The 24,285-nt window shown below is 57.5% G+C and overlaps 1 protein-coding gene across 1 annotated transcript; it reads right to left on the bottom strand.

The window, feature by feature from the left end:
* Positions 1-6,727: 6,727 nt before the first annotated feature.
* On the bottom strand, positions 6,728-23,583 carry RPN1 (ribophorin I). Its single transcript, XM_056129119.1, has 10 exons — positions 23,303-23,583; positions 19,634-19,698; positions 15,974-16,280; positions 13,716-13,925; positions 12,578-12,770; positions 12,344-12,443; positions 10,874-11,012; positions 10,647-10,766; positions 8,091-8,336; positions 6,728-7,303 (listed from the first exon to the last, which is right to left on the bottom strand). The coding sequence occupies exons 1-10, from the start codon at positions 23,564-23,566 to the stop codon at positions 7,121-7,123; spliced, it is 1,827 nt and encodes a 608-aa protein (XP_055985094.1). The 5' UTR covers positions 23,567-23,583; the 3' UTR covers positions 6,728-7,120.
* Positions 23,584-24,285: the final 702 nt, after the last annotated feature.

Raw genomic sequence — 24,285 nt, 5'->3', positions numbered from 1 at the left:
ACCAACAATTCACCATCCTGAAGAGGCTCCCCCGTCCCCGACCAGCCGCATGCTGGAACAAGCATCAGGGCTCTGCGCTGAGCTCCTTCTTTTCACAGGCCTTTTCCCTCGAAGGGCCGAGGGATGGTTCACCCCACGCTTGGAGTGAGAAATGGGTGGGAACAACGCACGGGGCTCACAAAGAGAGATGGAGGGGTGGGGAGCGTCACTCTTCCATTGGGCCCAGGCTGTATCCACCCATGTACATGCACACACACACACGCACACATGCACACACAAACACATACACACACACATACACACACTGTCCATTTGTTCCAAGCTGCATACACTTTTCCACCTGCATGAGGTTACATGCATGTCCACATGTCCACACACATACGCCACACATTATCGATCTGCCTCAGGCTACACGCATGTACACATCCACCCACACACACCCACTGCACTCACTCCAGGATGCACAGACATTCCCACGCTCCATCCCTCTGCACATGCAGGCACGCACACACACGTATGCATGCACACACACACATGCACACACACACATTCTGTTCATGTGCCCCATGCTCTATGCATACACACATGTACACACACACATTCACACCCACAACCATTGTCTGTCTTCCCCAGGTTGCACACACATGTGTTCATGCAGACACGCACGCACACATGCAGACATGCACACACACACACACACACACACACACACACACACACACACACAGAGTCCTTCCTGCTCACTGTGTGGAGCTTCTGCAGTCCAAGCCTCAACCCCTAACTGCCCCCTCATCGGTCCAGTCCTCTCAGTCCTGGGGGTCTCCCGCCCCCACCCCAGTCTGCTCTCCTCCCCATGCCTGCAACCTGGCCCTGCAGAGCAGGGAAAGCGGGTCTCTTGGGAGCTGGTGGGGCCTGGGGGGCAGAGACGAGAGACAGAGAGCCCTTCCTCCCACAGGGGCATCGGGAGCCCCTTAAAGGCTGTTTGCAGAGCCAGGCGGGAGCAAAGAGGCTTCCGAGCCGGGGCTGTGGGTGCATTCTCTGGTTTCTTCTCAGTCCTTCCGGGCCTGTGACCCAGCTTCTTAACAGTGGCTCATGGGCCCATGTGGAATAGCCCGATGGGGATCGTGGAGAAGCCAGGCTGCGAGCACGGGCAGCTGGCTATGCTCAGGGGAAACTCCTGGCCCCCTGCTGCTTGGAGACCACCAGGAACAGAACCAGGGTCAGCTACATGCAAGGCAAGGGAGGAAGGAAGGAAGGAAGGAAGGAAGGAAGGAAGGAAGGAAGGAAGGAAGGAGGGAAGGAAGAGAGGGAGGGAGAGAGGGAGGGAGGAAGGGAGGGAGGGAGGGAGAGAAAGAAAGAAAGAAAGAAAGAAAGAAAGAAAGAAAGAAAGAAAGAAAGAAAGAGAGAGAGAGAGAGAGAAAGAAAGAAAGAAAGAAAGAAAGAAAGAAAGAAAGAGGGAGGGAGGGAGGAAGGGAGGAAAAGAAAGACAAAAAAGATAGAGAACAAAGAAAAAAGAAAGAAAGAAAGAAAGAAAGAAAGAAAGAAAGAAAGAGAGGGAGAGAGGGAGAGAGAGAGAGAGAAAGAGAGAGAGAGAGAGAGGTTGGGGCCGGAGAGACAGCTCGGCAGTAGGGCACTTGCCTTGCCCGTGGCCAGCCCAGGTTCCGGTCCCTAGGCACCCCCAGGAGTGACCCCCTGAGTGCAGAGCCAGGAGGGCCCCCAAAGAAAACCCAAAGTGCCAACTGCCTGTCCAGGCTGGAGAGATTGATTGCTGAGCCCGGGCTTGGCGTGCAGGAGGCCCGGGGGATCCCGACCCCACACACACCCTCACAGCGACCCCCGCGCAGAGCAGGAAGAGCCTGTGGTGGGGAGAAGGGCGGGAGGAGGCGACAGCGGGTGCCCTCAGCCTCCCCAGGCCCTGGGCTCCACCAGGCCGTCCCGTGCGGCCTCTGCTCCACCTCCCACTAGCGGGAAGCCAGTTCGCCCAGGTTGTCCTGCGCCCCTCTCGGCAGCTGCAGCAACCAGCCGCTCCCAAAGGCCCGTCTGCCTCACGCTCTCCCTGTCTCCACCGGCCCGGCATAAGCACCAAGGCCTGCCGGCTGAGCAGGAACCTCTAGGGGGACAGGGTAGGGGGTGCAGGAGGGCAGGGAGGTCCCAGGAGGTGATGCGTGAGCAGATCTGACTCAGGGGCTGCCGGAGGCTCGGCCTGGCTAGAGCTCCCAAGGGTGCCCCAATGCCCCCGCTCCTGCCCTCCCTGCCCGCTCCCTGAGGACCACCTCTGGCGGGGACCCCCTTTCTGCACACCAAAGGGGCCCCTGCCCTAACCACTCACACATTCAGGGTCTAGCCTTAGTGGGAGTCAAAACAGAGGAGGGGCCAGAGCCATAGCACAGCAGGGAGGGCATTTGCCTTGCATGCAGCCAGCCCGGGTTCGATCCCCAGCACCCCAGATGGTCCCCCCAACACTGCCAGGAGTGATTTCTGAGCTCAGAGCTAGGAGTAAGCCCTGAACACTGCCAGGTATGGCCCCCAGACCAAGAGAAAAACAAAAAAACAGGAGCTGGAGCCATAGTACAGCGGCTAAGGCGCTTGATTTTCATGCAGCCAACCCGGGTTCGATCTCCAGCACCCCCCAGGGTCCCCTGAGCATCGCCAGGAGTGATTCCTGAGTGCTGAGCTAGGAGTGAGCCCCAAACAAGGAAATAGGACAGCAAACTGGGCTCCCACCTCCTCCCCAGCCTCCACATCAGACCCTACAGGTCCAGGGATGGTGCGAAATACCTGCCCGCTCGTATGCCCACCTCCTGCCCCAGTCACTGTGCTGGGCCTGCCCCGGCCCCCCACGGGAGGCGAAGCCATTGCTTCCAGTCCAGGGGCCCGTGGAGGCCTTGACCACCGCCAAGGAGAGGCTGGTTTCCCCCCTGGCTCGGGCCTAGCAGTCTGGACACCCCAGCTGGCCCCCTCTTGTCTCCAAGCCTGCCCCTGCAGGTGACAGACCCGTCCCCAGGTCCCAGGCCGGGGTCCCTGGCTCCGGCCCATCTTCATTATGGCCCCGGGCTTGGGCCCCCGGCAGCAGGTCTGAGTCCAGCCGGGGGGTTCGCCTGGGGGTGCTTCCTGTCTGGGCCCGTGGCCCCCAACCGCTGGCAGTGCGGTTTCCGGCGGGGCTGCGGGCCGGGCCTGCACTATCAGCTCGGCGCCAGACGCCGGTCAGGATACTTGTGGTGAAACTGTGAGGACGCCCGGAGCTCTGGGGGTTTCTCCGTGTCAGCCTCCAAGACAAATGGGGGCGGGAGGGTGACACCGGGCCATCTTCCCCGGGGGCCAGGGCCTGCTATAGCAGCACCCACAGGCCTCAGGCCCAGCCGAAGCCAGGCCATGCAGGAGGCCCGGCCACGGGGGACCAGGGCCTGGCCAGGGCTGCAGGACAGCGCTGCCCTGGGTCTCTGCGGGGATGAGGAGGCCCGGGAGCGTGGAAGGGGATCCCTCTCGCCCACCCTGAGGTGAGGGCCACAGAGAGGACGCCAACTGGGAGGCCGGGAGAGGCCCTGGCCAGGCCTGGGACAAGGCTGTCCAAGCAGGACACCGCTGGGCTCCGACCCCAGCAACAACGGGAGGCACAGAGCCGCCAGTGGAGATGCACAAAGGCCCCCCCATAACGGAGAAGCTAAAGCAAGGGGTGCCGCCAGGCCGGGTGGGTCACAAGGTGCCCGCCCCAGTTTCGCTGGCCAGCAGGGCATCCTGGGCCCGTGTCCCCATCACCGGCGGGAGCACACCTGGACCAGCAGTGCCCGCCAGCGCCGCTAGGTGGCGCCCCCGGCCCCGCTGTCCGCCCGCCCCGGCCGCCGGGCTCCCAGCGCGCCGGCGAGCGGCCCTCCGGCCCAGCAGGGGGCGCCCGCGCCGTGGCCGCCTGCCAGGGCCTGTCGCAAACGCGGTGCAGGGACGCGGCTGGGGAAGGCTGGAGGCGGCCGGCCCGGGGTCCGGGTCCCTCCCGCTCGCGCCCGCCGGGGGGCGCCAGAGGCCTCCGTGGGCGGCGGAAACCGCAGTGCACGCAGGCTCGGTCCCCAGCACCGTCATGTGACCCAGCTGCGCTGAGCCCGGCACGTCCCTGCTGCAAGCGTTTGCAGCAATCTTTTTTTTTTTTTTGCTTTTTGGGGGGTCATACCTAGTGATGCACAGGAGTCACTCCCGGCTCTGCACTCCGCAATTACTCCTGGCGGTGCTCAGGGGGACCATATGGGTTGCCGGGGATTGAACCCGGGGCAGCCGCGTGCAAGGAAAATGCCCTCCCCTCTGTGCCATCGCTCCAGCCCCCAGCAATCACTTCTGAGGCGTGTGACTGGCAGCCCCAGCTCCGATGCCTCCTCCATCCCCAAGTCCCCTCCTCCCACTGTCCCTCAGCACTGTCCGCTGCCTCTGGACAGTGAGAACCCAGCGCTGTCCTATGCCCCCTTTCCCCGGGCCCTTCCCAGTGGCACTTTGCCCTTGAACCTCTTCCTGCTGCATCTCGCGCCCTCCTCCCGTGCACCTCCAGGCTCAGCCCCAGGCTCCCACCTCCCCATCAGCACCCCTGGAGAGCTCCCGGCACCCGAACAACGTTCAGCCTTCCTTGGGCTTGACCCCTCACAGCGCCTGCCACTTGCTCCAAGTTTCGCCTTTTCAACCTTCTCAGTACTGTCCACCTCCCTGACCAGCGGCCACTTCTGCGAGGGCACGTGCTGAGCTCCAAGACCAGCCCAGCTCTGGGGCTCCCCACGCCCCTCCTAGGGCTCCCACCCCCAAGCCCCATCTTCCCAGTTATTTCCACACCGTGTCTCCTTTGAACTCCAGGCCCAAACAGCCACGTGTCCACGGACAGCCTAACCCTCTTTTCCACCATCAGAACAGAGCACGTCCCTCGTCTCTCGGGCTGGGGGTGGAGGGCGAGAGAGGTACCGCAGGGCTAAAGGGCGCGACCATGCGAGCGGCCAGCCCTGGCTCAGCCCGACACTCTGCTCCTCCAAAGCCTTCTGGGTGTGAGTAACCCCCGGCCTGCAGGGCCCAGGCAATACGTGCCGTGTGCAAAGTGAGACAGAACACAAACCAGAGAGCCTCCCAGGATGGGACAGCACGCGGGAAGTCGTGCACAGCGTTCCTGCCTGAGACAGCGGCCAAAGAGGAGCAAGAATCAGGAGGGCCCTCCAGAGCCCAATGAGAAGTGCAGGTACGTGGGTTCAGTGATGACAAACTCCAAGTTCCAAGGGACAGGGAATGGGCCGGTCCTTCTCGTCCCCCTGGCCCCATGGGACCCTAGAGGTCATGCCCACAAACCGCCTCCAGCTGCTACTTAAGCTCCTTAATGGCCATGATCCAGAGACACACAAAAGAATCTCCCAACCAAGCAGCTCGCTGCAGATTTCTCCAGACGCTAATTATCTAAAGTTTTAGAATTCCAGGACTACGCGGCTGCTCTTGCAGCAGCGCGACATCTTATGCAGTTCCCAACAAGCAATACAAAAGGGTCTAGGGGGGACTGTCTGCCACAGAGGCAGGGGGAGAGGTGGGATGGGGAGGGGAATATTTGGGACCTCGGTGGTGGAAGATGTGCACTGGTGGAGGGTTGAGTGATCAATCACTGTATGACTGACGCTCAAGCGGGAAGGCTTTGTAACTATCCACAGTGATTAACGTAATTTAAAAAATAATAAAATAAAATTAACATTCTGAATTCAGGCTGGAGCGATAGCACAGTGGTAGGGCATTTGCCTTGCGCACAACCAGCCCGGCTGAGCCGGGTTCAATTCCTGCACCCCTCTTGGAGAGCCCGGCAAGCTACCGAGAGTATCTCGCCCCCACGGCAAAGCCTGGCAAGCTACCCGTGATGTGTTCAATATGCCAAACACAGTAACGAGTCTCAAGATGGAGACATTATTGGGCCTGCTCGAGCAAACTGATGAACAACGGGAGGGCAGTGATACAGTGAACATTCTGAATTTAAAAATAGTAATGTGGAGTTCATGCCCAATCAGATTAATCTGATTAATCAATTAATCAATGGCTGAATAGAGGTACTCCTACATTTTTTTTTAAAAAGAGAGAATCAGGAGGGCGGCGGTCAAGATGCCAGCTGCAGGCGGGAGACCAAGGCGAGCGCGGCCTCACGATGGCCTGCACCCGCCCACCCCACCCCAGGGGGCACAACTCATAATGCTGAGCACGGCCTCCCCCTCAGGGCAAGCCCTCCCCTCGGCTCTGCCAGCCTGTGGCCAGGGCTCCCTCAGGCCCTTTGAGGGAGGCGTTGAGCTCTGCACGCTCAGTTCACCCCACGCCTCCCCACCAGGTGTCACCCCTGAGATCCGGGCCCTCCTCACAGGCTGGCGGATGAACGTGTTTGACAGGGCGGTCGTCTGTCCTGGAGAGACCCTCTGCGCCCTCCATCGTATTTCCTAGTGCCAGGCAGAGGGTGCGGCACAGGCCAGGAGAAAGGCAAAAAGGGGACTGGGGATGTGACTCACGGTCCTAGGCGGGGTCCCAGGCACAGGGAAAACCAAGCCCGCCCTGCCCCGGAGGGGAGCAAGGACTCACACCTGCCAGGCCAGCTAGCTCAGGACAAACCCAGCTACACCAGGAGGTGCTCGTGGGACCGAGATCAAGCCCAGGTGGGCCGCATGCACGGCAAGAGCCCAGCGCACCCCACCTTTCTCTGGCCCCAAATCCAGCATTCAACTACCCGCATTCAGACATTTCAACAGAATAAAACGTATCACAGTCCCTGCTTTATTTTCAGTTGATTACACGCGCTTTAAAAAAAACACACACACACTCTTACAAAAGAGACCCAAAGATCAGAATTGAGAAGGGCATCAAACAAGGGCTATGAGTGAAATACCCCGGGCTTCGGAACCAAACCAACCAATTATCGAAAATTTCTTTGTTTAAACATAAAAAATATTTCGTTTTTAATGAGATTTGGATTTTTTTAAGTTTATAAAAAGGAAAGCTTTGGAACAAAAACAAAGCTTGTGTGGCCTGGGGCAGGGCCTGGCTCGGCTTCTGGGAAGATCCTGGCAAGCTCAGGAGCCAACACCAGCCGCCCTGACGGCCGCCGCCCCCCCCCACCCCCATCCAGGGCCACCCCCGGCGGGGGCTACAGAGCATCCAGGATGTGGTCAATCTTGGTGACCAGCTCCTGCCGCTTCCCAGAGAGAAGCTTCTCGTTCTCCACGTAGGTGTCCTTCTTGAGCTTGCCGGCCACCAGTCGCTCGGCCTCCACCGCCGCCTTCAGCACCAGCTCCTTCACCTGCGCGTCCAGCTTCTGCATCTCGCTCACCTGGCCGAGGCGAAGCAGGGCAGGGCGTGAGGGGGGCCCCGGTGCCTCCCAGATGGGTAGCGCCCCGAGCCACAGCGGAAAGGTACCCCCGTGGAGGAAGAATGGGCCTGGCATCTGAGGTCGCCTCTGTCCCCGCGGCCCCCGCCTCGCCACCCCGGGCCAGAGGGACATGAGCAGGCGTGTGGCGGGCACACGTGCAGGGGAGCGTCCTTGCACAGGGCCACGCGGGAGAGGGTCAGGCCAGGGCTCTGGCGCGTGAAGCACCGGCCCAGCCCTCTGAGCATCTCCCAGCCGGTGACAGTCATTCTTCTCCCCTGGGGGAAGTCAGGCTCAGGGAGCCAAGCAGCACAGATGCCCTAATGGCACCAATGGGGCGTCCGGGCTGTCACCACATTCACGCCCACGAACCCAAGCCGGCCCGCCCGAGTGCAGGTGGTCCCAGGCGCCGCGCCTGGCATAGCTGGGGCTCCTGTGAGCGGCCTGAGTGTGCCGTGAGGAACGAGCTGGGCAGGAGAGGGGGTAGGGTGCCTCCAGACTACAGCCCCCACTAGGGGACTCTGCCCTCCCCGGCACTAAACCCTCACACATGCCAGAGCCAGGAAACCTGGGTGATGCCGAATCACCGACTCCTCATTCATGCAAGGCCCACGGTTTACGTCTCGGGGTACAGCCGAGAGACACCCCACCCTTTCCCTTCTTGTCTGTGACAAGCATTGGCAGCCCACAGCCCAAGACAGCAAGAGCGGCCACCAGGTGGCGCTGTGGCCAGCCGGTGGGCCCCACCTACCTTGTCACACAGGTCAGAGCCCTCGGTCTTGAGCCGGGACTGCAGCTGGGCGATCTCGCCCGTCAGGGCCTTGTGCTCCGTCTCCAGGCTCTTCCTGCCGCTGTTGAGGGTGGACACGTCCCGGGACTGTTTGTACCTGTTGATGGTCTCGTCGAAGTGCCGGTAGAGACCGATCCTCTTGTTGACCAGGGTCAGGACCTGCTCCGTGATGCAGGCCACCTTCATCCTGGCTTCCGCGGCGGGGTCCTGGGGGCAACACCAGGTGGGACTTGGTGCAGGCCGCCTGCCCCTCCCTGCAGTACCCAGTAAAGAGCACCCGCCAGCCGTCGGATGAGGACCGGCAGGGAAACCAGAACGAAAGCCCGGGTCAGCGCAGGGCGGGGGACGGGAAGCTGGCCTTCCTGTCAGGGGCCAGATGCAGGCGCAGAAGGAAAAACGGTAAGTGCGGGTGACAGGGACGCTGAGGCAAAGCGGCACCAGCGTCCCACTCCTTCAGACGCCTCCAGGTAGGGGCCAGAGCATTAGGTAGCACAGCCGACCCAGGTTCAATCCCCGGCATCCCATGTGGTCCCCGAGCACCACCAGGACTGATCCCTGAGTGCAGGGCCAGGGGTGACCCCTGAGCACTGCCGGGTGTGACCCCAAACCAGAAACAAAAATGCAGCAGCTTCCAGGGTACGAAAGGCTTAAAGGGTAACATCAAAACTCCCAGGGCTGGAGAGATAGTACAGTGAGCAGGACACTTGCTGGGCACATGGCTGACCCGGGCCCAGTCCCCAGCACCACATATGGTCCCCTGAGCACTGCTAGGAGTGAGTCCTGAACCCTGCTGGGTGTGACACAAAATCTAAAACAAAAACAAACCTCAAAAAGTGAAAAGAATGTACTTGTGCTACCTTTCGTATGGGAAAGCTAATATTCTAATACTGGGGGTCACAAGCACCAGAATCACTTTCCAGGTGGGGGCTGGAGCACTGGTACAGCAGGGAGGGCGCTTGCCTTGTACGCGGCCAACCTGGGTTCGACCCCAGCATCCCACATGGTTCCCCAAATGTCAACAGAACCAGGAGTAATTTCAGAGTTCGGAGCCAGGAATAACTGTGAGTATCGCTAGGTGTCACCCAAAAAGCAAAAAAGAAAAAAAGACATAAGCACAGTGTTCCTGCAACACCTCAGTGAGTGAGAACCCTGCGATAAGTGTGAACTAAGGGGAAGCCTTTCAGGTAGATGTTGACACTTCAAACAGCCAGTCATCAGAGACAAAGGCTGAGCAATAGTCCCAGAATCCAGGCGGCCAGAGAGACGCTCCCCAGGCCAGGGACTGAACTCTGCACCCTCAAAGAGAATCACGGAAGGCCGGATGCAGTTCCATGGTGGCACATCTACCTTTCTGTGAGGCTCCACCTCTATACCTGGCAACACCTGGACAGCCGGATGTGGCCCCCACAATAACAATAGCAATAAGACAAGAAATACTCTAGCAGTGGCCATCGGGGGGCAGGGAGGGGGTTACAGGGGTCAAGGCATAGGCCTTGCTCAGCTGATGTGAATCAGATCCCGCTACTCCCTGGGCATCCCTGGGCATTCCTTCCTGGGCATCTCCAGGCATCCCTGGCATGGCAAGCAGCACCAGCCCCTCAATCTCTCCATCTGAACCAGCTGACCAAGAACCTCTGAGAGGGACCCCAAGTCTCTGAAATACCACTTAGGAGAGTCCTCCCCAAAAATCATGAGGGCAACTGGCAAAACGTGCACTGTAGGTTTCCTGAATCTCTCCCATGTGGTGACTGCGGTTATGGAGAACCGCCTTATCCCTGTGCACCAATCTGAGGACTCAGGGAAAGGAGCTAAGCTGTCCGCAACTCACTCCCAAACGTTCCAGAGAAACCAGGGGCATGTCTGTCCGGGCACGGGGGCAGGGCGGCCGCGAAGGGCACGCATACCCGGGCACTCCTGCAGCCTTTCTAGCCAACGTGGATTTTACTTGGGCCACACCCGGCGGTGCTCAGGGCTTGCTCCTGACTCTGTGCTCAGGGGTCACTCCTGGCATGGCTTGGGGGACCATATGCAGTTCTGGGATCAAACCAGGGTTGGCCGTGTGCCAGGCAAGCGCCTTCACCTCCATACTATCTCTCCAGTGCCTCAAATACTGTTCAAGCAGTGATTTTTATGGCTTCACCAGGGAATATCTGCAGTAAGACTCACGCTGCACACTCTGCGCGGCCAGGCGAAGCCACCCACACCTAGGCCAGCCTGGGAGCAGCCCGGGCAGCTCACCACGCCTGCTCGCCTGCACCCAGAGCTCTGTCTCTGCTGTCCACGCAGACCCCCGGCAGAGGTCCTCCCTCACCTTTCTGCTCCTTCAGGACTCTCCTGGGGCCTCTGCTGGGCCACCCAATTCCTGCCGGCCCCACTACCTCGCTCGACACTGCCAGAACCCCCACGGCCCCCACACGGTATCCGGAGAACGAGAATCAGCAGAGCCTTACGCAGGGACAGCCCGTTGACCTGGCTGGGTGCACAGTGAATCAGGGCGGTGGGCCGCCCAGGGCGTACCTTGGTGATGGAGAAGTCCAGCCTGACGTAGATGATGACGGTGAAGAAGAGGATGTAGAAGGCGGCCACCACCAGCAGGGGCTCCTGCAGCATCAGCACCTTGTTGAACGTGTAGTGGATCTGCGGGGAGACGAGGCGCAGGGAGCTGACAGGCCTGCGTGGGCCAGGCGGAGGGGGGGAGGTGGGGACAGGGCGCTAGGGCCGGGGGCCGGGGCCCAGCCACTCACCACGATGTCCTGGATGTGCTGCTCCACCAGGTTCTTCTTGTAGGCGGCGATCACGGGGCGGCCGAAGGTGTCCAGGTAGGTATAGTGCAGCTCGTCGGGCGCGCGGCTGATCTCGTAGGGGCTGTGGACCTGGATGTTCCTGGCGGCAGGCGGGGCGGACGGAGGACGGGCTCGCGTGACCACTCGTCTCCCCAGCTGAGCCACTCCGCTGCCCTCTGCCCAAGACAGGGCCATCCCCTCCCCGACTACTCGCCCACACACACACTCCCCGCACCCGACCTTCCCAGAAGCCCCAAAGTCTTTCTTGCATGACGGAGAGCTTCAGACAGGGCAGGGCTTCCCAGAGTGCCCCGGGGTATGTCTGTTAGAGTAAAGACAGGCCATGGGAGGTCCATCAGGCAGAACCAGCCACATCCCACGAAACATCCTCCGAAGGGTAAACCTGGGCATGAGGGGATGTGTGACCCAGGCAAGGGCGAGCAGGTGATCCCCTTTAAAATAAACCCAGGGGCTAGACCGATAGCACAGAGGGTAGGGCTTTTGCCTTGCATGCGGCCGACCCGGGTTCGATTCCCAGCATCCCATGTGGTCCCCTGAGCACTGCCAGTAGTAATTCCTGAGTGCATGAGCCAGAAGTAACCCCTATGCATTGCCGGGTGTGATCCAAAAAGCAAAAATAAATAAATTAAATAAACCCAGCAGCTGGAACAATAGCACAATAGAGAGGGAGCTTGCCTGGCATGCAGCTAACCTGGGTTCAATCCCCAGCACCCCACAAGGTCCCCAAGCACCGCCACGAGTGATTCCTGAATGCAGAGTCAGAAAGGACCCCTGGGCATCCCTAGCTGCCCTACGGTGACGCTGGGCACATTTGCACACAGGAGGCCCAGGCTCGATCGCTGGCACCACATGGGTCCCCAAGCACCTCTGGGGGTGGCCCAAACCAAAACAAATGAAAGAAATGAAATGCAGGAAGTATCTAGAACCAAGTGACAGGAGGACTGCGGCAGTCTGTGACTGTCACTGGCGCCAAGGGCAGCTGCCCCGACAAGTGTCCATCAGCTTATACACACAGTGCCAAAGTCAGCACCCAGTGCCCAGAACTGCCCGAGATGTCCCCTTTCTGAGGATGGCCTGAGGAGCCCAGGGCAAGATGAAGTCACAGCTCCCTTCCCATGCCCTTCTCTGAAGGAAGGCACTGACCACCCCACAGAGCAGCCTCTCCGATGGCCGCTGACCACACCGCAGACACAGGCCCTTCCTCCTGGCCACCCAACCATCCCACAGATGCAGGCATCTCACTGACTGCCTAGGCAACTAACAACTCTGCCCTGTCCATAGACACAGGCTATGCTGAATGTTCTCTGGGCCTGCTCTGAGGCCCCCTCATGTAGCGATCCCCTATGTGTCCTCCCGTCACCAAGCCCCTGCACAGTGCACCCACACGCTCCCATGGCCCACCAGACTCACTTGGCTCCCTCGGGCAGGATGATCTTCAGAGTCAGAGAATCGATGACCTGCTCGTCAAACACGTGGTCCACAAACCTCATCTTCAGCGCGTACTGGTCACCTGGGGAGGCAGCGAGCATGGGGATGCGTGAAGGCTGGGGGAGCCAGGGCTGCGGACGCCCTGGGCAGCTGATTAGAGAGACACTCGGGAGAGACAGAGGGGCCACGCTGTCTCGCGGAGCCATGGAGACTCACCCAAATTATAGAGGTACTCGTAGCTCGGGAGGTTGTAGCCCACGATGTAATGGGTCTTCCAGCCACCAAAAAGAGGGAATCGAGGCCGGATTTCCATCTCCACGGAGTCATCCAAAATAAGGAGGTGGCTGGTGGAAACATTTCCAATCTCGTCCCGGTAATACACGTCCTGGGCGGCGGCAGGGAGGATGGTCTGCAAGAGCAGAGACATGACGCTTTGCAGAGACTCAGAAACGTGCTTGCAGGAAATGACCCTGAAGGCAACAAAGACCTTCTGTGCCCATGCCCTCATCTGAGTCGGACTTCAGCCTCCAAAAACAGGGCTAGACATTGTAAGGGGGGGAGGGCTCTGGCCTCGCACCTCACACCAGCTGACCTAGGTTCACTCCCCAGCACCGAATATCACCCCAGACACTGCTGGGAGTGATCCCTAAGTGCAGAGCTGAGCACACCGGATGTGGCGCTAAACCAAACCAAACCAAACCAACCAAACCAAAGAAAAAAGGGCAAGATAAAACTTAAGATGTCAATGATATTAGATTCGGGGCGGCTTATAAACGTATTTTCCCGGTTCTTTTCTGCAAACGCAGAGACAGATCATCAGGCTGAGTGGCACCCTCAGACCTCCAGACCCTGCCAGCCCAGCGCCAAACACCGAGCACAGGGGCCCCGGGCACTGCCGGGTGAAAGCCCAAAGTGAAAACCTCGACCTCGAAGCCCCAAGGTGAAAACAGGACCTCAAGCCAGGGAGGCTCCAGCAGCAGAGCGAGGGCCACGCCCTGAGTGCCAGCCCTGGCACTGTGCCCACCCTCCCCTGCACTGCCACACTCCTCTAGAGGGGCACGGCCTGGTCCTTGGGCAAAATACAATAGAGCCGGGAAGATGGCTCTGAGGGTCGGGGGACACGCCTTGTCTGCAGGAACCTCCAGCTCACTCCCCAGCAGCATGTGGTCAACACCGAGACCCCCAGCCAAGCAGGGAGAAGCGGGAGCTACTGCCCACAGGAGCCCGGGACAGTGCCCGCATGTGGCCCCAAAGAGCAACAAAGCAAACTTGTAGACGTTTTTTAAACTTTGTGGCCCTGGCTCTGCCCTGGAGGTGTTTTCAGAAATTTGGGAGTCCCTCAGGCTGAGCTGACCTTGAAGGAGCGGATGGAGGAGACCCCGCTGTCGGGCTGCCGCTGGTAGTCATAGCGGGAGAAAGGGCCCTTCAGAACGGCCCCTGTGTGCTTCAGGTCCACGTTCTCCTCCACAGCGATGTTGCCCCAGTGAGAGACCTCGATGGCGCGGGTCATGCTGGTGATGGTCAGGAAGGGGCTGTTGTTCTCGTAGTGCACCTTCAGAGGGTCCTGGGGAGGACAAAGCTCCAAGCATGGGTGACAGAGGAACCAACACGGGCATAAAAGCAGCCGACGGACGGACCTAACTCTAACAGGATGGGCTGCCTAGAGACGTTTCGTGATGGAAATATTCATGATAGCGCTCGGAGCAAAGGTACGGCAGATAGGGAGTTTGCCTGGCAGCGCAGCCGACCTGGATTTCTTCCCCGGCATCCCAGGTGGTCCCCCGAGCACCGCCAAGAGTGACTCCTGTATGCAGAGCCAGGAGTAACCCCTGAGTGTGGCCCCAAAACAAAAACAAAAAATAAAAGAACTCATGCTCTAGGTCTGGAGGGCAAGTCCAGTATGGCACACACAGGCACCGCAGAGGTCCAAGACTACAGCCCTGGACAAAGGAGACGCGAGCGCCCCAGCGGGCCTCTCGGCCACGTGCAGGTGGACGCAGCAGCAACAGCAAAGTGAGAAGGGGGAAAGAGAATCTGAAATGGATTAGCTGTTCTTTTTACTTGGGGGCTGGAGCGATAGCACAGCGGGTAGGGCGTCTGCCTTGCACGCAGCCAACATGGCCGACCCGAGTTCGATTCCTCCGCCCCTCTCGGAGAGCCTGGCAAGCTACCGAGAGTATTCGATATGCCAGACACAGTAACAACAAAGTCTCCAATGGAGACGTTACTGGGCCCGCTCGAGCAAATCGACGATCAACGGGAGGGCCTTTACCTTTACCTTTACCTTTACCTTTACTTGGGGGTGCCGGGGGCTGAGGGGCACACCCAGCTGTACTCAGGGCTGGTGACTCTAGACTCAGGGATCACTCCTGCCCTTCTGGCAGGGCTCGGGGGAACATCTGGGACACCAGTGATTGAAACACACCAGGTCAGCTGTGTGCAAGGCAAGCACCCTCCCTGCTGCACTAACTCTTTGCTTTCTAGGTAAACAGTACAGAGGCTAAGGCATTGCCCTGCACGTGGTTGACCCAAGTTCAATCCCTGGCATCATATATGGTCCCTGGCATTGCCAGGAATGATTCCTGAGCAGTCAGGGTAAGCCTTAAGCAACACAGGGTGGGGTAGAGGCCGGGTGGGAATGTCGCTCACCTTCACATGTACGAGGCCCTGAAGGGATTCCTGCGTTGTGTGCCCCACCCACCCAGCACCAGGGGTGACCCTGGGGGGTCCCCAGCCTCCAACAAAGCCAGGCCAGATGCCCTACTTGGCCTTAGTAGCCACACATGCTGTCGGGTGTGACCCAAGCATGATCCTCATAAAAAGAAAACAGGAGCTGGAGCGATAGCACAGCAGGCAGGGCGTTTGCCTTGCAGGCAGCCGACGTGGGTTCGGTTCCCAGCATCCCATATGGTCCCCTGAGCACCGCCAGGAGTAACCCCTGAGTGTAGAGCCAGGAGTAACTCCTGAGTGCAGAGCCAGGAGTAACCCCTGTGCATGGATGGCTGGGTGTGACCCAAAAAGTAAAAAAAAAAAAAAAAAAAAAAAAAAAGGGAAATTAAAAAATAAAACAAAAATAGAAAGACTTTTGAAAAGGCAAGAGACGCATTTCAATGACAGCAAACATGCACCGTGCCTGTGTGAGGGCCAGAGCTCAATCCATAGCATTGCAGGAAGGGTAAGATTTTTGGGAGCCAGAGCGATAGCACAGCGGGGAGGGCATTTGTCTTGCACACGGCTGACCTGGGTTCAATCCCCGGCATACCATAGGGTCCCCTGAGCACCACCAGGAGTAATTCCTGAGTGTAAAGCCAGGAGTAGCCCTTGAGCATCTCCAGGTATCACCCAGAAAGCCAAAAAAAAAAAAATATTGAGGGGACAGAGGTAGCCCCAGGGGTAGCACTTAAGTTGACAAGTGCAAAGCCCAGTTCAATGCCCCAGACCCCACCTACAACCCTGATGGTCGAAAGATGTAGTGGGCCCCAGCAATCACCACAAGCACTGCTGGGGGTGCACCCTTTAAAAGTGATTTTCCGTTTCCACCCATCCTAGAGCCCTCAAAATGTTCCACGGGTTGCCCCCCCAGGCCTTCTCTGAGGCCGCCCGGCCCCGCACCTGGCTGTAGGCGGCCACGTCCCGGAAAGGCCCATAATCCAGGAGGTCCTCGGTGCGCGTGGGGTTGCCCAGCTTGGTGTAGCTCTCCACATTCCGGGAGGCCAGCTTGACACGGGTGGTCTGTGTCTTTGTCGGGTAGGGAGAGTAGAAGTAATGGTTACCCTCGAACACCACAAACTGCTTCTCGGACTGGGTGATCTGGGTCGGGTACGGCTGAAGCACGTGTGTGTAGACTGTCTCCACCACCACCGAGATCTTGTTCCCGGGCTCCAGGGCAGAAGGGAGCTTGACGGTGAAGAATCGGCCGCTGCAAGTAGAAGGGACAGAGCACCGAGTGAGCATGCTGGAAACAGGGCCGGCCAGCATCACGCCCCCGTTCCGTACCCAGGGCCACTTCCAAGAGATGGCTTTCGACCTATTAACTTCATTAAGCCTTCAAAGATCAGATCTGTAAGGCTCATCATAATAGCCTGTTATTAGCACACAGGCTCAACAGGTAACAACACGCTAGTAAGCTCTTATACAAGGGCTTAATAGCTGGAGGGTTGAGATACAACAATCTTCACACATCTTCTTCTAAGAACTTTTTTTGGATCACTTTTAACGCATTATTCATAACAAGCGCACAAAATGAATTCTTTAGAACCCGCTTTGGGGGCAGGCTTGGGTGGTGGTGGGAAAATTCGAAGTACTGGTGGTGGGAAGGTGTTACAGCGGGGGGATTGGTGTTGGAATATTGAATGTAATAAATTGTGAACACTATTAAAATTTAAAAATTTTTTAAAGTTCCTAAGAGTACGAATGAATGTGAAACAGCCTAAGTATCCAACAAACGGACAAGTTTAAAACATTCCAGCTGAGGAAACAGTAAGATGCCAGAATGAGACAGAAGCAGGGAGAGCACCTGCCTCGCACAAGGCCAACCCAAGTTCAAAACCACTATGGACTCCCGAGCCCACCAGGGGGGGATCCCTGAGCACTGCCGAGTGTGGCCCCAAAACCCCAGAGAGTGATGTAAGATGCGTACAATGTGTTACCTTGCGTGTGGCAGATGCTAGCTCAAATTCCTATTATCACATCGGGACCCCAAGTGCCCACAAGAATGAGCTCTGAGCACAGAGCCACGAGTATGCTGAGTATTGCAGGATACGGACAAAAATGGAAAAAAAAAGTCTGAACTAAATGTCCAAGTGTAGCCATCACTTCCTGTCTCTGATCTGAAGGGCCCACCCAAAATATAATATCCCCATCTTCTTCCAGGTCAGTCCTTTTTGTTGTTGCTGTTCCCTGGTTTCTGGGTCACACCCGGCAGTGCTGGGGACCATGCAAAGCTGGACACGAGCCAAGAGACACGCGCCAAGCAGGTGCAGCAACCCACTGAACCCACAGCCCTCCTGGGTCTGTCATGACCAAACCCCAAGTCCCCAATCTCCGCTTCCTGCTCTCTGCCCCGAGTATTAATCTACTTTCCCATGTTCCCTAGACAAGCGTTTTAGCTTTCTTATACCTGCAGACCTCGGAAAACTAGAGAACTACTTCCCGAATGAACGAGCTGATGGCTGACAGAAACAAAACCCAATGGGGATATTCCTTTATTAAATTTAATCAATTCTTCGCTTGCATAAAATCTGCCGCTGCTGGGAGCTGCCATGTGACTGGGGGTTGGGGTAGGAGATTCTGAGTCGCCGGGAAATCTCTGCTGACCGGCTCGGGCCCAGGGGCTGAAGAACAGGGCCCTGGACGGCAACGCTGGAGCCCCTGCAGGAACTCAAAATCCAGCTCGGTCCCAACCATCTCGAACTCTGCCATCGTCTCCCCCTGTAACCAAGCAGCTCCAGCTGTCCCTCCAACTCACTGTACCCCAAGCTATATCTCCAATTTCTCCTCTGCCCTGCCTGAGAAAGCCACGCAGTCATCCCTTCTTGCTTCCGTCCGCCTCCTCCTCCGTGCCCAGGCTGCCTCTCAACTCGATGGGGCACCTCTGCCTCTAATTAGTCTCTGCCCTCCAGCGCTAATGGTTTCCCCTATCTGATCATCTCCATCTCCCTCCCCATCCCAGGTGTCACTCCACCTTAACTTGCATGTTATGTTAACTGTTCCCACAATTGACTAGCTCTGCTGATTCAGAAAACACGCCTGAACCTTTTAGCGTTCTGGCACTATCAGTGTGAACCTTATCTCTCCCTGCAAAGCACCAGCCCCCGCTCGTGAAGCTTCTGACCCATAAAAGAAGAGACAGACAACCAGCCGGCTGCCGTGGTGGCGACCAGGAAGCAGACGAGTGTTTCTGCCGTGGCTCCTTCCCAGCTAAGTCCATGAAGGGCTTGCTTTCTGTTAGGTAAGCTAAAGCAGGCATCCACTTCCTGAGAACCCAAGAGGTGTGCCCTCCGACAGCAAGAGTGGGGGAGTAAGGGCCAATTTAAGACCTGAGAGATAGTTGAGCGGGAAAGACACTTACCCTGCAAGCAGCTGACTTGGGGTCGATCCCCAGCACCCTGAACGGATCCCAAGCCCCCCATCCAGAGTGCAGGGACAGGAATAAACCCTGGGCACGGCTGGGGATAGCCCAGAACCCAAAACACTTAAAAGACAGATCTGAGGGACAGACAGCACGGCAGGGAGGGCGCTTGCCCCGTATGAGGTCAACCCAGGTTCGATCCCCGGCATCCCTTGTGACCCCGAGCCCGACTAGGAATGATCACTGAGCAGATCTGGGCGTTAAGTCCTGAACACAGGCCAAGAATGGCCCAAATACCAAAAAGCAAAAAGACAAGTTTGAGCACTGTGTGTAGTCCTTGCGAGAAGTAAGTAGCAGCTGTTTGAAAGAGACTGCAGACTGGGGAGATAGCTGAGAGGGAGGAAGCACATGCTATACACAGACGCAGGAGCCAGGGCTTAGTATCCGGCACTGCACGGTCCCCCCATGCCCTGCCAAGAACACCCAACCCCACTCACCCTCAGCAAGGGCAGACACCCTCCCCGCCCCCCAACACACACACACTCAAAAAGTTCAAAAAAGAATCGCATTGTTTCCAACTGACTGCAAAGGAGACCCACACCCCTATGGGAGAATTCCACCCAGGGCACCTCAGCCTCCTCCCGCATTACCAGCCCCAGAGAATGAGAAGGCCAGGCCTCGGAGTCTTTCCCACTGCCTCGCCTCTCTGCCGTGACCAGGCTTACTACGTGGGCCCTGTACAGTGGCATAGAACACGTGTTAACGCAGGGAACCTGCACCAGTCCAGTGTGAGCAGTTCTCCACGGTGAGACAGAGCCGAGCGCTGGTTTTGCATCAGGAGACCCAGGTTCGAGCCCTGACACCAACGGATCTCCAAGCACCCCTGGGACCGACCCCCTGGCCTGAAGCTGGGAGGAGACCCTGAACACTCCAGGTGTAACCCCAAAAACGAACGATATGAGAATACTGACAATTGTGAAAACTGGTGGTAGATGGTTGTAGAGTCTTCATCTAATACTTCCTGCTTTGCAAGCGCAGTTGAAAAATGTCCTCACCAGAAGAGGGAAGAGGTTTTGGGGACCACGGACAGGACGGAGGACAAGGCGTGTGCTTAGCATCAGCCCTGCAATACTCCAGCCCCGTTCGTGACTTCAAACGCCGGTACAAGGCCCACCATGGCCATCCGGGTTGTGGGAGCTTACCTTTTCCCCTTAATTTTGGTTTCTCGTACTTCCAAATTGTTCTCTTCTTCATCTTCTCCTTTCACCTATGAAAGAACAAGGTAGGTTAGTCTTTATGTGGTCTTTTGGCTCTAAATTTGTGTCCACGATTAACCAGTCACCTCAGAGTGACCGCACTGCAGTGCTCCAACCACAAGTTTGTTTTGTTTTGGGGCCATACCCGGTGGTGCTGGAGAATTTGCATGCAGAACAGCACTCAGCCTCCCGGCCTCTCGCCAGCCCCAATCCTCCTACTTAGGGCGGAGGATTGTGAAGCAGTGCTGAGGAGGCCTGGAGGCCACTGCCAATGACGTTCAGACACACCCACGGCAAAGCTCTACCGCTGAGCTACGTCCCCAGCCCGCCTTCATACTCAGTTCTTAACTGAAAATCCACTTTGTGGGGCAGGAGAGAAGGCTCTTGGCTAGTATGTGGCTACAAGACACAACCTGGGTTTGAATCCCAGGAACCACATCTGGTCGCCCAGCAACAGCAGCAAGATCAAAACAAGGAAAAAAGCAAATCTTCTGTGGCAGGTATGGTGGAAGACACTTGAAGTCTATTTATCCTCGAACCCTTCCAACAATCATTTGAGGTTCTCCAGATGGAGGAATACAAGGCAGTTGGGGGGGCCAAGTCCAGGGAAAGATGAGTAGGAGTCACGGGTTAGTCATCTCCTACTACTTCAGACTCCCCTCTTCCTCTCTGGCTCCGAAGGCTGGCGGTGGGGGATCAGAACTGCACAAACCGGATTATAGCAGAATCACTTAAGTCCGTAACTATCGATAATGCAAACGAACCCAAGTGCCTTTCAGAGGCTTGTTCCAGTGGGAAACAAGTGACTTACTGCTCTTAACAGAGAAGTGGGCTAGAGACAGCGGGACAAAGGTGCTTGCCAGGCACACGGCCGACCCCAGTTCAACAGCCCTACATAGGATCCCCCAAGCACCACCAGGAGTGATTTCTGAGCACTGAGCCAGGAGTAAGTCCTGTGCACCAACATGTGTGGCACAAAACAAAAATACGAAGAGGGCGTGTATTTTTCTTGTTTTTTGGTTTTTGGGGTTTTTTTGGGGGGGGGGCACACTCAGCGATGCTCAGGGGTTTCTCCTGGCTCTGCACTCAGGAATTACTCCCAGCAGTGCTGAGGGGACCATATGGGATGCCGAGAATTGAACCCCGGTAGGCCGTGTGCAAGGCAAATGCCCTTCCCATGATTAATAACTCCAGCCCCCAGGGTGTGTATTTTCTGATGATTCATTTGGAGGCTTTGATCAAGAAGCAGAAGTTTTAAATTGGTACAAGGGGTCATGGTGATGACTGATTCCTTTTTATGACCAAAGGACCCATCTTACTGCTCTGCTCTCCTCTTGTCCGGAGCTTGTCCTTGAAATACAGTTCCTCCAACCCCTTATTAAGTAGTAATTCCTGACAGGCGTGGGTGCAAGAAAATATTTCCACTGTAAGATTCTCATCCAAAGTAATATAAAGCGCCCTTCTTTTAATAGCCTATACAACTTTATAGAAAATGATGGGATGATTAGTTTTAGGCTTTTTGAAATGTTCACAGCAGTTCTGTCCTGAATGGGCCCACTATTGCGAAGTCCGAGGTCAGTCCGAAGCAGTCTTGATTTGTATTCCTGTGGTGAAGGCTAGTTTGCCATCAACAATACATCTAAGTCTCCTCCGTGCACTTCTCCACCCATCCTAGAGATTCAAGGGCCCCACCCTTCTCAGGGAGCCTCTGCAGCCAGCTAGCGTTGCCATTCGATTCTCTCTGGGCCACCGAGCCTGTTCTGTGAGGGGCCCACACGTCAAAGCAGCAAACCAGGGGCTCCTGTTCCCCCAAGGATCTGCCTCTGTGGATCTCCTTCATGCAAGGGAAAAGGAATTTTCTAGTCATACACATTTCCACCGCATAAATATCTAACACTTATTTTATATGCATATTTGAATATGTAGGAGGAAAAAAAAAAAGTCCCAAAGAAACTTTGCCAGTGGGTCTCCCAAGCAGTGTTCTGAGAGTCACTCCTGGGTTACTGGGTCCAACTACGAGGCAGAACTCAGTGCTCAGTCAGGCCCAGCCAGTGACATGCTGTTGGGGTCCCCAAAGCCAGCCCGAGACGCAAGAGGAAGCGCCACAGAGAGGAGTGAACTGGGGCCTCCCCACCCGGAAGTCCTGGTATTTCCACGTGAGGGTTCGGCTCTCCTGAACGGCACCACGTACGGGCGCCCTTCTGCCACTTCGTGCTGGTGCACCCACAGGTGGGCTTCCCGACAAGCTGAAGATTTCTGGCAAGCCGGTGCTGAGCAGGTCGCGATCCAGAAAGCATCTCCTGACAATGGCATCTATTGTAACCACCCCCATGTATACACACCTTGTGCTCATATCCACAGCACACACAACTCAAAAGTGCAGTGACAGAGACGCACGGTACGCGCTGACCCACGAGGTGGCCCGGGTTTTAGAGACGCGCAGTGGGACAACCCAGGTGGGTCCCACACACCCCACATGGTACACTGAACACCAACCCCCCCCAATCCTGAGCACAGATCCAGGAGTGATCCCTGAGTAGAGCGGGGTGTGGTCAGGGTGTGGTTCAACAAGGAGGGAGAGAGGGAGGAAGAGAGGGAAGGAGAAAAGGAGGGAGGGATAGAGGAAGAAAGGGAGGGAAGGAGGGAAGGTAAGAGGGAGAGAGGGAGGGAGGGAGGGAGGGAGGGAGGGAGGGAGGGAGGGAGGAAGGAAGGAAGGAAGGAAGGAAAGAAGGAAGGAAGGGGAAAGGAAAGGAAAGGAAAGGGAGGTTGGTTGGTTCTCCAGTATGCCAGCAGCGAGGTTAACATCTGCTTTGGTCTCGTAATGCTGTGGCAACCTCATAAATGACAAGCTCCTATTCAAGGACAGGATTTCACAGTCAAGGGGTGTAAGTACAAACGGAAATAAAATCCTAATCCATCTCTCCACAACCCTTTGTGTCCAGCTGCAAGGTCTGGCGGTTGGTGAAGGCATGAATGGGCCCAGGAGCCCTTTCTTGAAGCATCATCTCCATAAACCTGGCTTTATAGCTCCAAACTCCAGCCCGGAGAAGGCGTTTGCAGGAAACAGATCACTAATGACTAGTCTCGCCACCAAATAATTGGGTAATCACTTAATGGACATTGTTGAATTAAAAAAATAGTCATAAAAATTAAAAAAAATAAAAAAGAAAGAGAAAGAAAACAGAGCCATCTGCGTTGGGAGATTCCCTCTGCTCCCAGCAGCCAAGCGCACTGTCCTGGAGAGCGGAATGCCTGGAAGCCAACACGGGGGCAGGGACTGCCGGAGAGGGCGGGTGGGTGGGCGCAGAGGGGACCGACCCGCAAGCTTTCTCGAACTTTTAAGGGCGTGTGGGGGAGGGGGTGTTGCAAGCGTTCCTTTCCACCCTTTGCATGTGTGATGCATTTTTAAAAAAAAACAGGCGGGGCGGTGGGTGTTTAAAGGATCGCAGGGTGCAGACCGGCCCCGACCCGGCCCCGAGCGCGGGGGACGGGCGAGGGCACCTGCTGCGGGCCCGGGGGGCGGACGTGGGCGCCGGGACGGGCCGGGCCGCGGCGGTGCTGACGTGTCGTGCCGGCGGCGCGGCCCCCCGCCCCGCGGGCCCGGCCCGCACTCACCTGCACGCCCAGGTGCGCCAGGCGGCTCTCGAGCTCGGGCTCCAGCGCCAGCAGGAAGGCGGCGGCCGGGGCGCGGGACGCGTCGCCGCCCGGGTGCGCCAGCACCACCTCGGCCGTCACCTTGGCCAGGTGGCTGCTCAGGTCCACCGTGCGCTTCACGTCCTCGTTGACGAGCGGCGGCCCGTCGGCGGCGGCGCGCGCCCCGAGCAGCGGGAGCAGCAGCGGCAGCAGCAGCAGCAGCGGGCGGCCGGCCGGCGCCTCCATGATCCCGGGCGAGCAGAGCCGCAGGCCGCGCCGAGCGCCGCCGCCGCCGAAGGCCCGCCCCCCGGCCACGGAGCGGCCGCCCATTGGCCGGCGCGGGCGCCCCAAGATGGCGGCGCCCGGCGGGGAAGGACCCCGTCTCCAGGGCGACGGGCGGCCCCGCGGCGCGCCTGACCGACCGCGCGCTGCAGCATCCTCGTGGGCAGGCGCGCTCGGCTCTCTGCGCCCCCGCCCTGCTGCCGGAACTGTGACCCTTGGCCTCTCGCTTTGCCGAGACGAAATTTCCTTTTCCTCCTTTGCTTTTTGCGCTTTTCTTTCTTTTTTTTTTTTCTTGCGGAGACTGTAGATTTTAAGCCGAGTGGGAAAAGTAAAGGGGAAAAAAATTGTAACCCAGGGTTAACTAATGGGTATGCTTTGCATCCGTGAGACCTGCTGTCTCTGTTTCTGTCCGTCTGTCTGTGTGCCTCTCTGTGTCTCTATCTCTGTCTCTCTCTGTATCTCTGTCTCTCTCTGTATCTCTGTCTCTGTCTGTCTCTGTCTCTTTCTCTCTCTCTCTCCCCCCCCACCCCAAATCAAACTAATAACAAACATGGAAAGTAATAAGGCTAGCGAAAGAAAAAGAAAGAAAACAGAACCCGAGAGATCTGCCCAGCGTGTGGCAGATCCCCCGCGGGATCCCTGGCACCACCTGCAGTTCTCCTCCCTCCCCCCCCCCCCAACAC

Source organism: Sorex fumeus, unplaced genomic scaffold, assembly GCF_029834395.1.
Source record: "Sorex fumeus unplaced genomic scaffold, SorFum_2.1 ptg000072l, whole genome shotgun sequence".
NCBI lineage: Eukaryota > Metazoa > Chordata > Mammalia > Eulipotyphla > Soricidae > Sorex > Sorex fumeus.
This window is presented reverse-complemented; position numbering and strand designations above follow the sequence as displayed.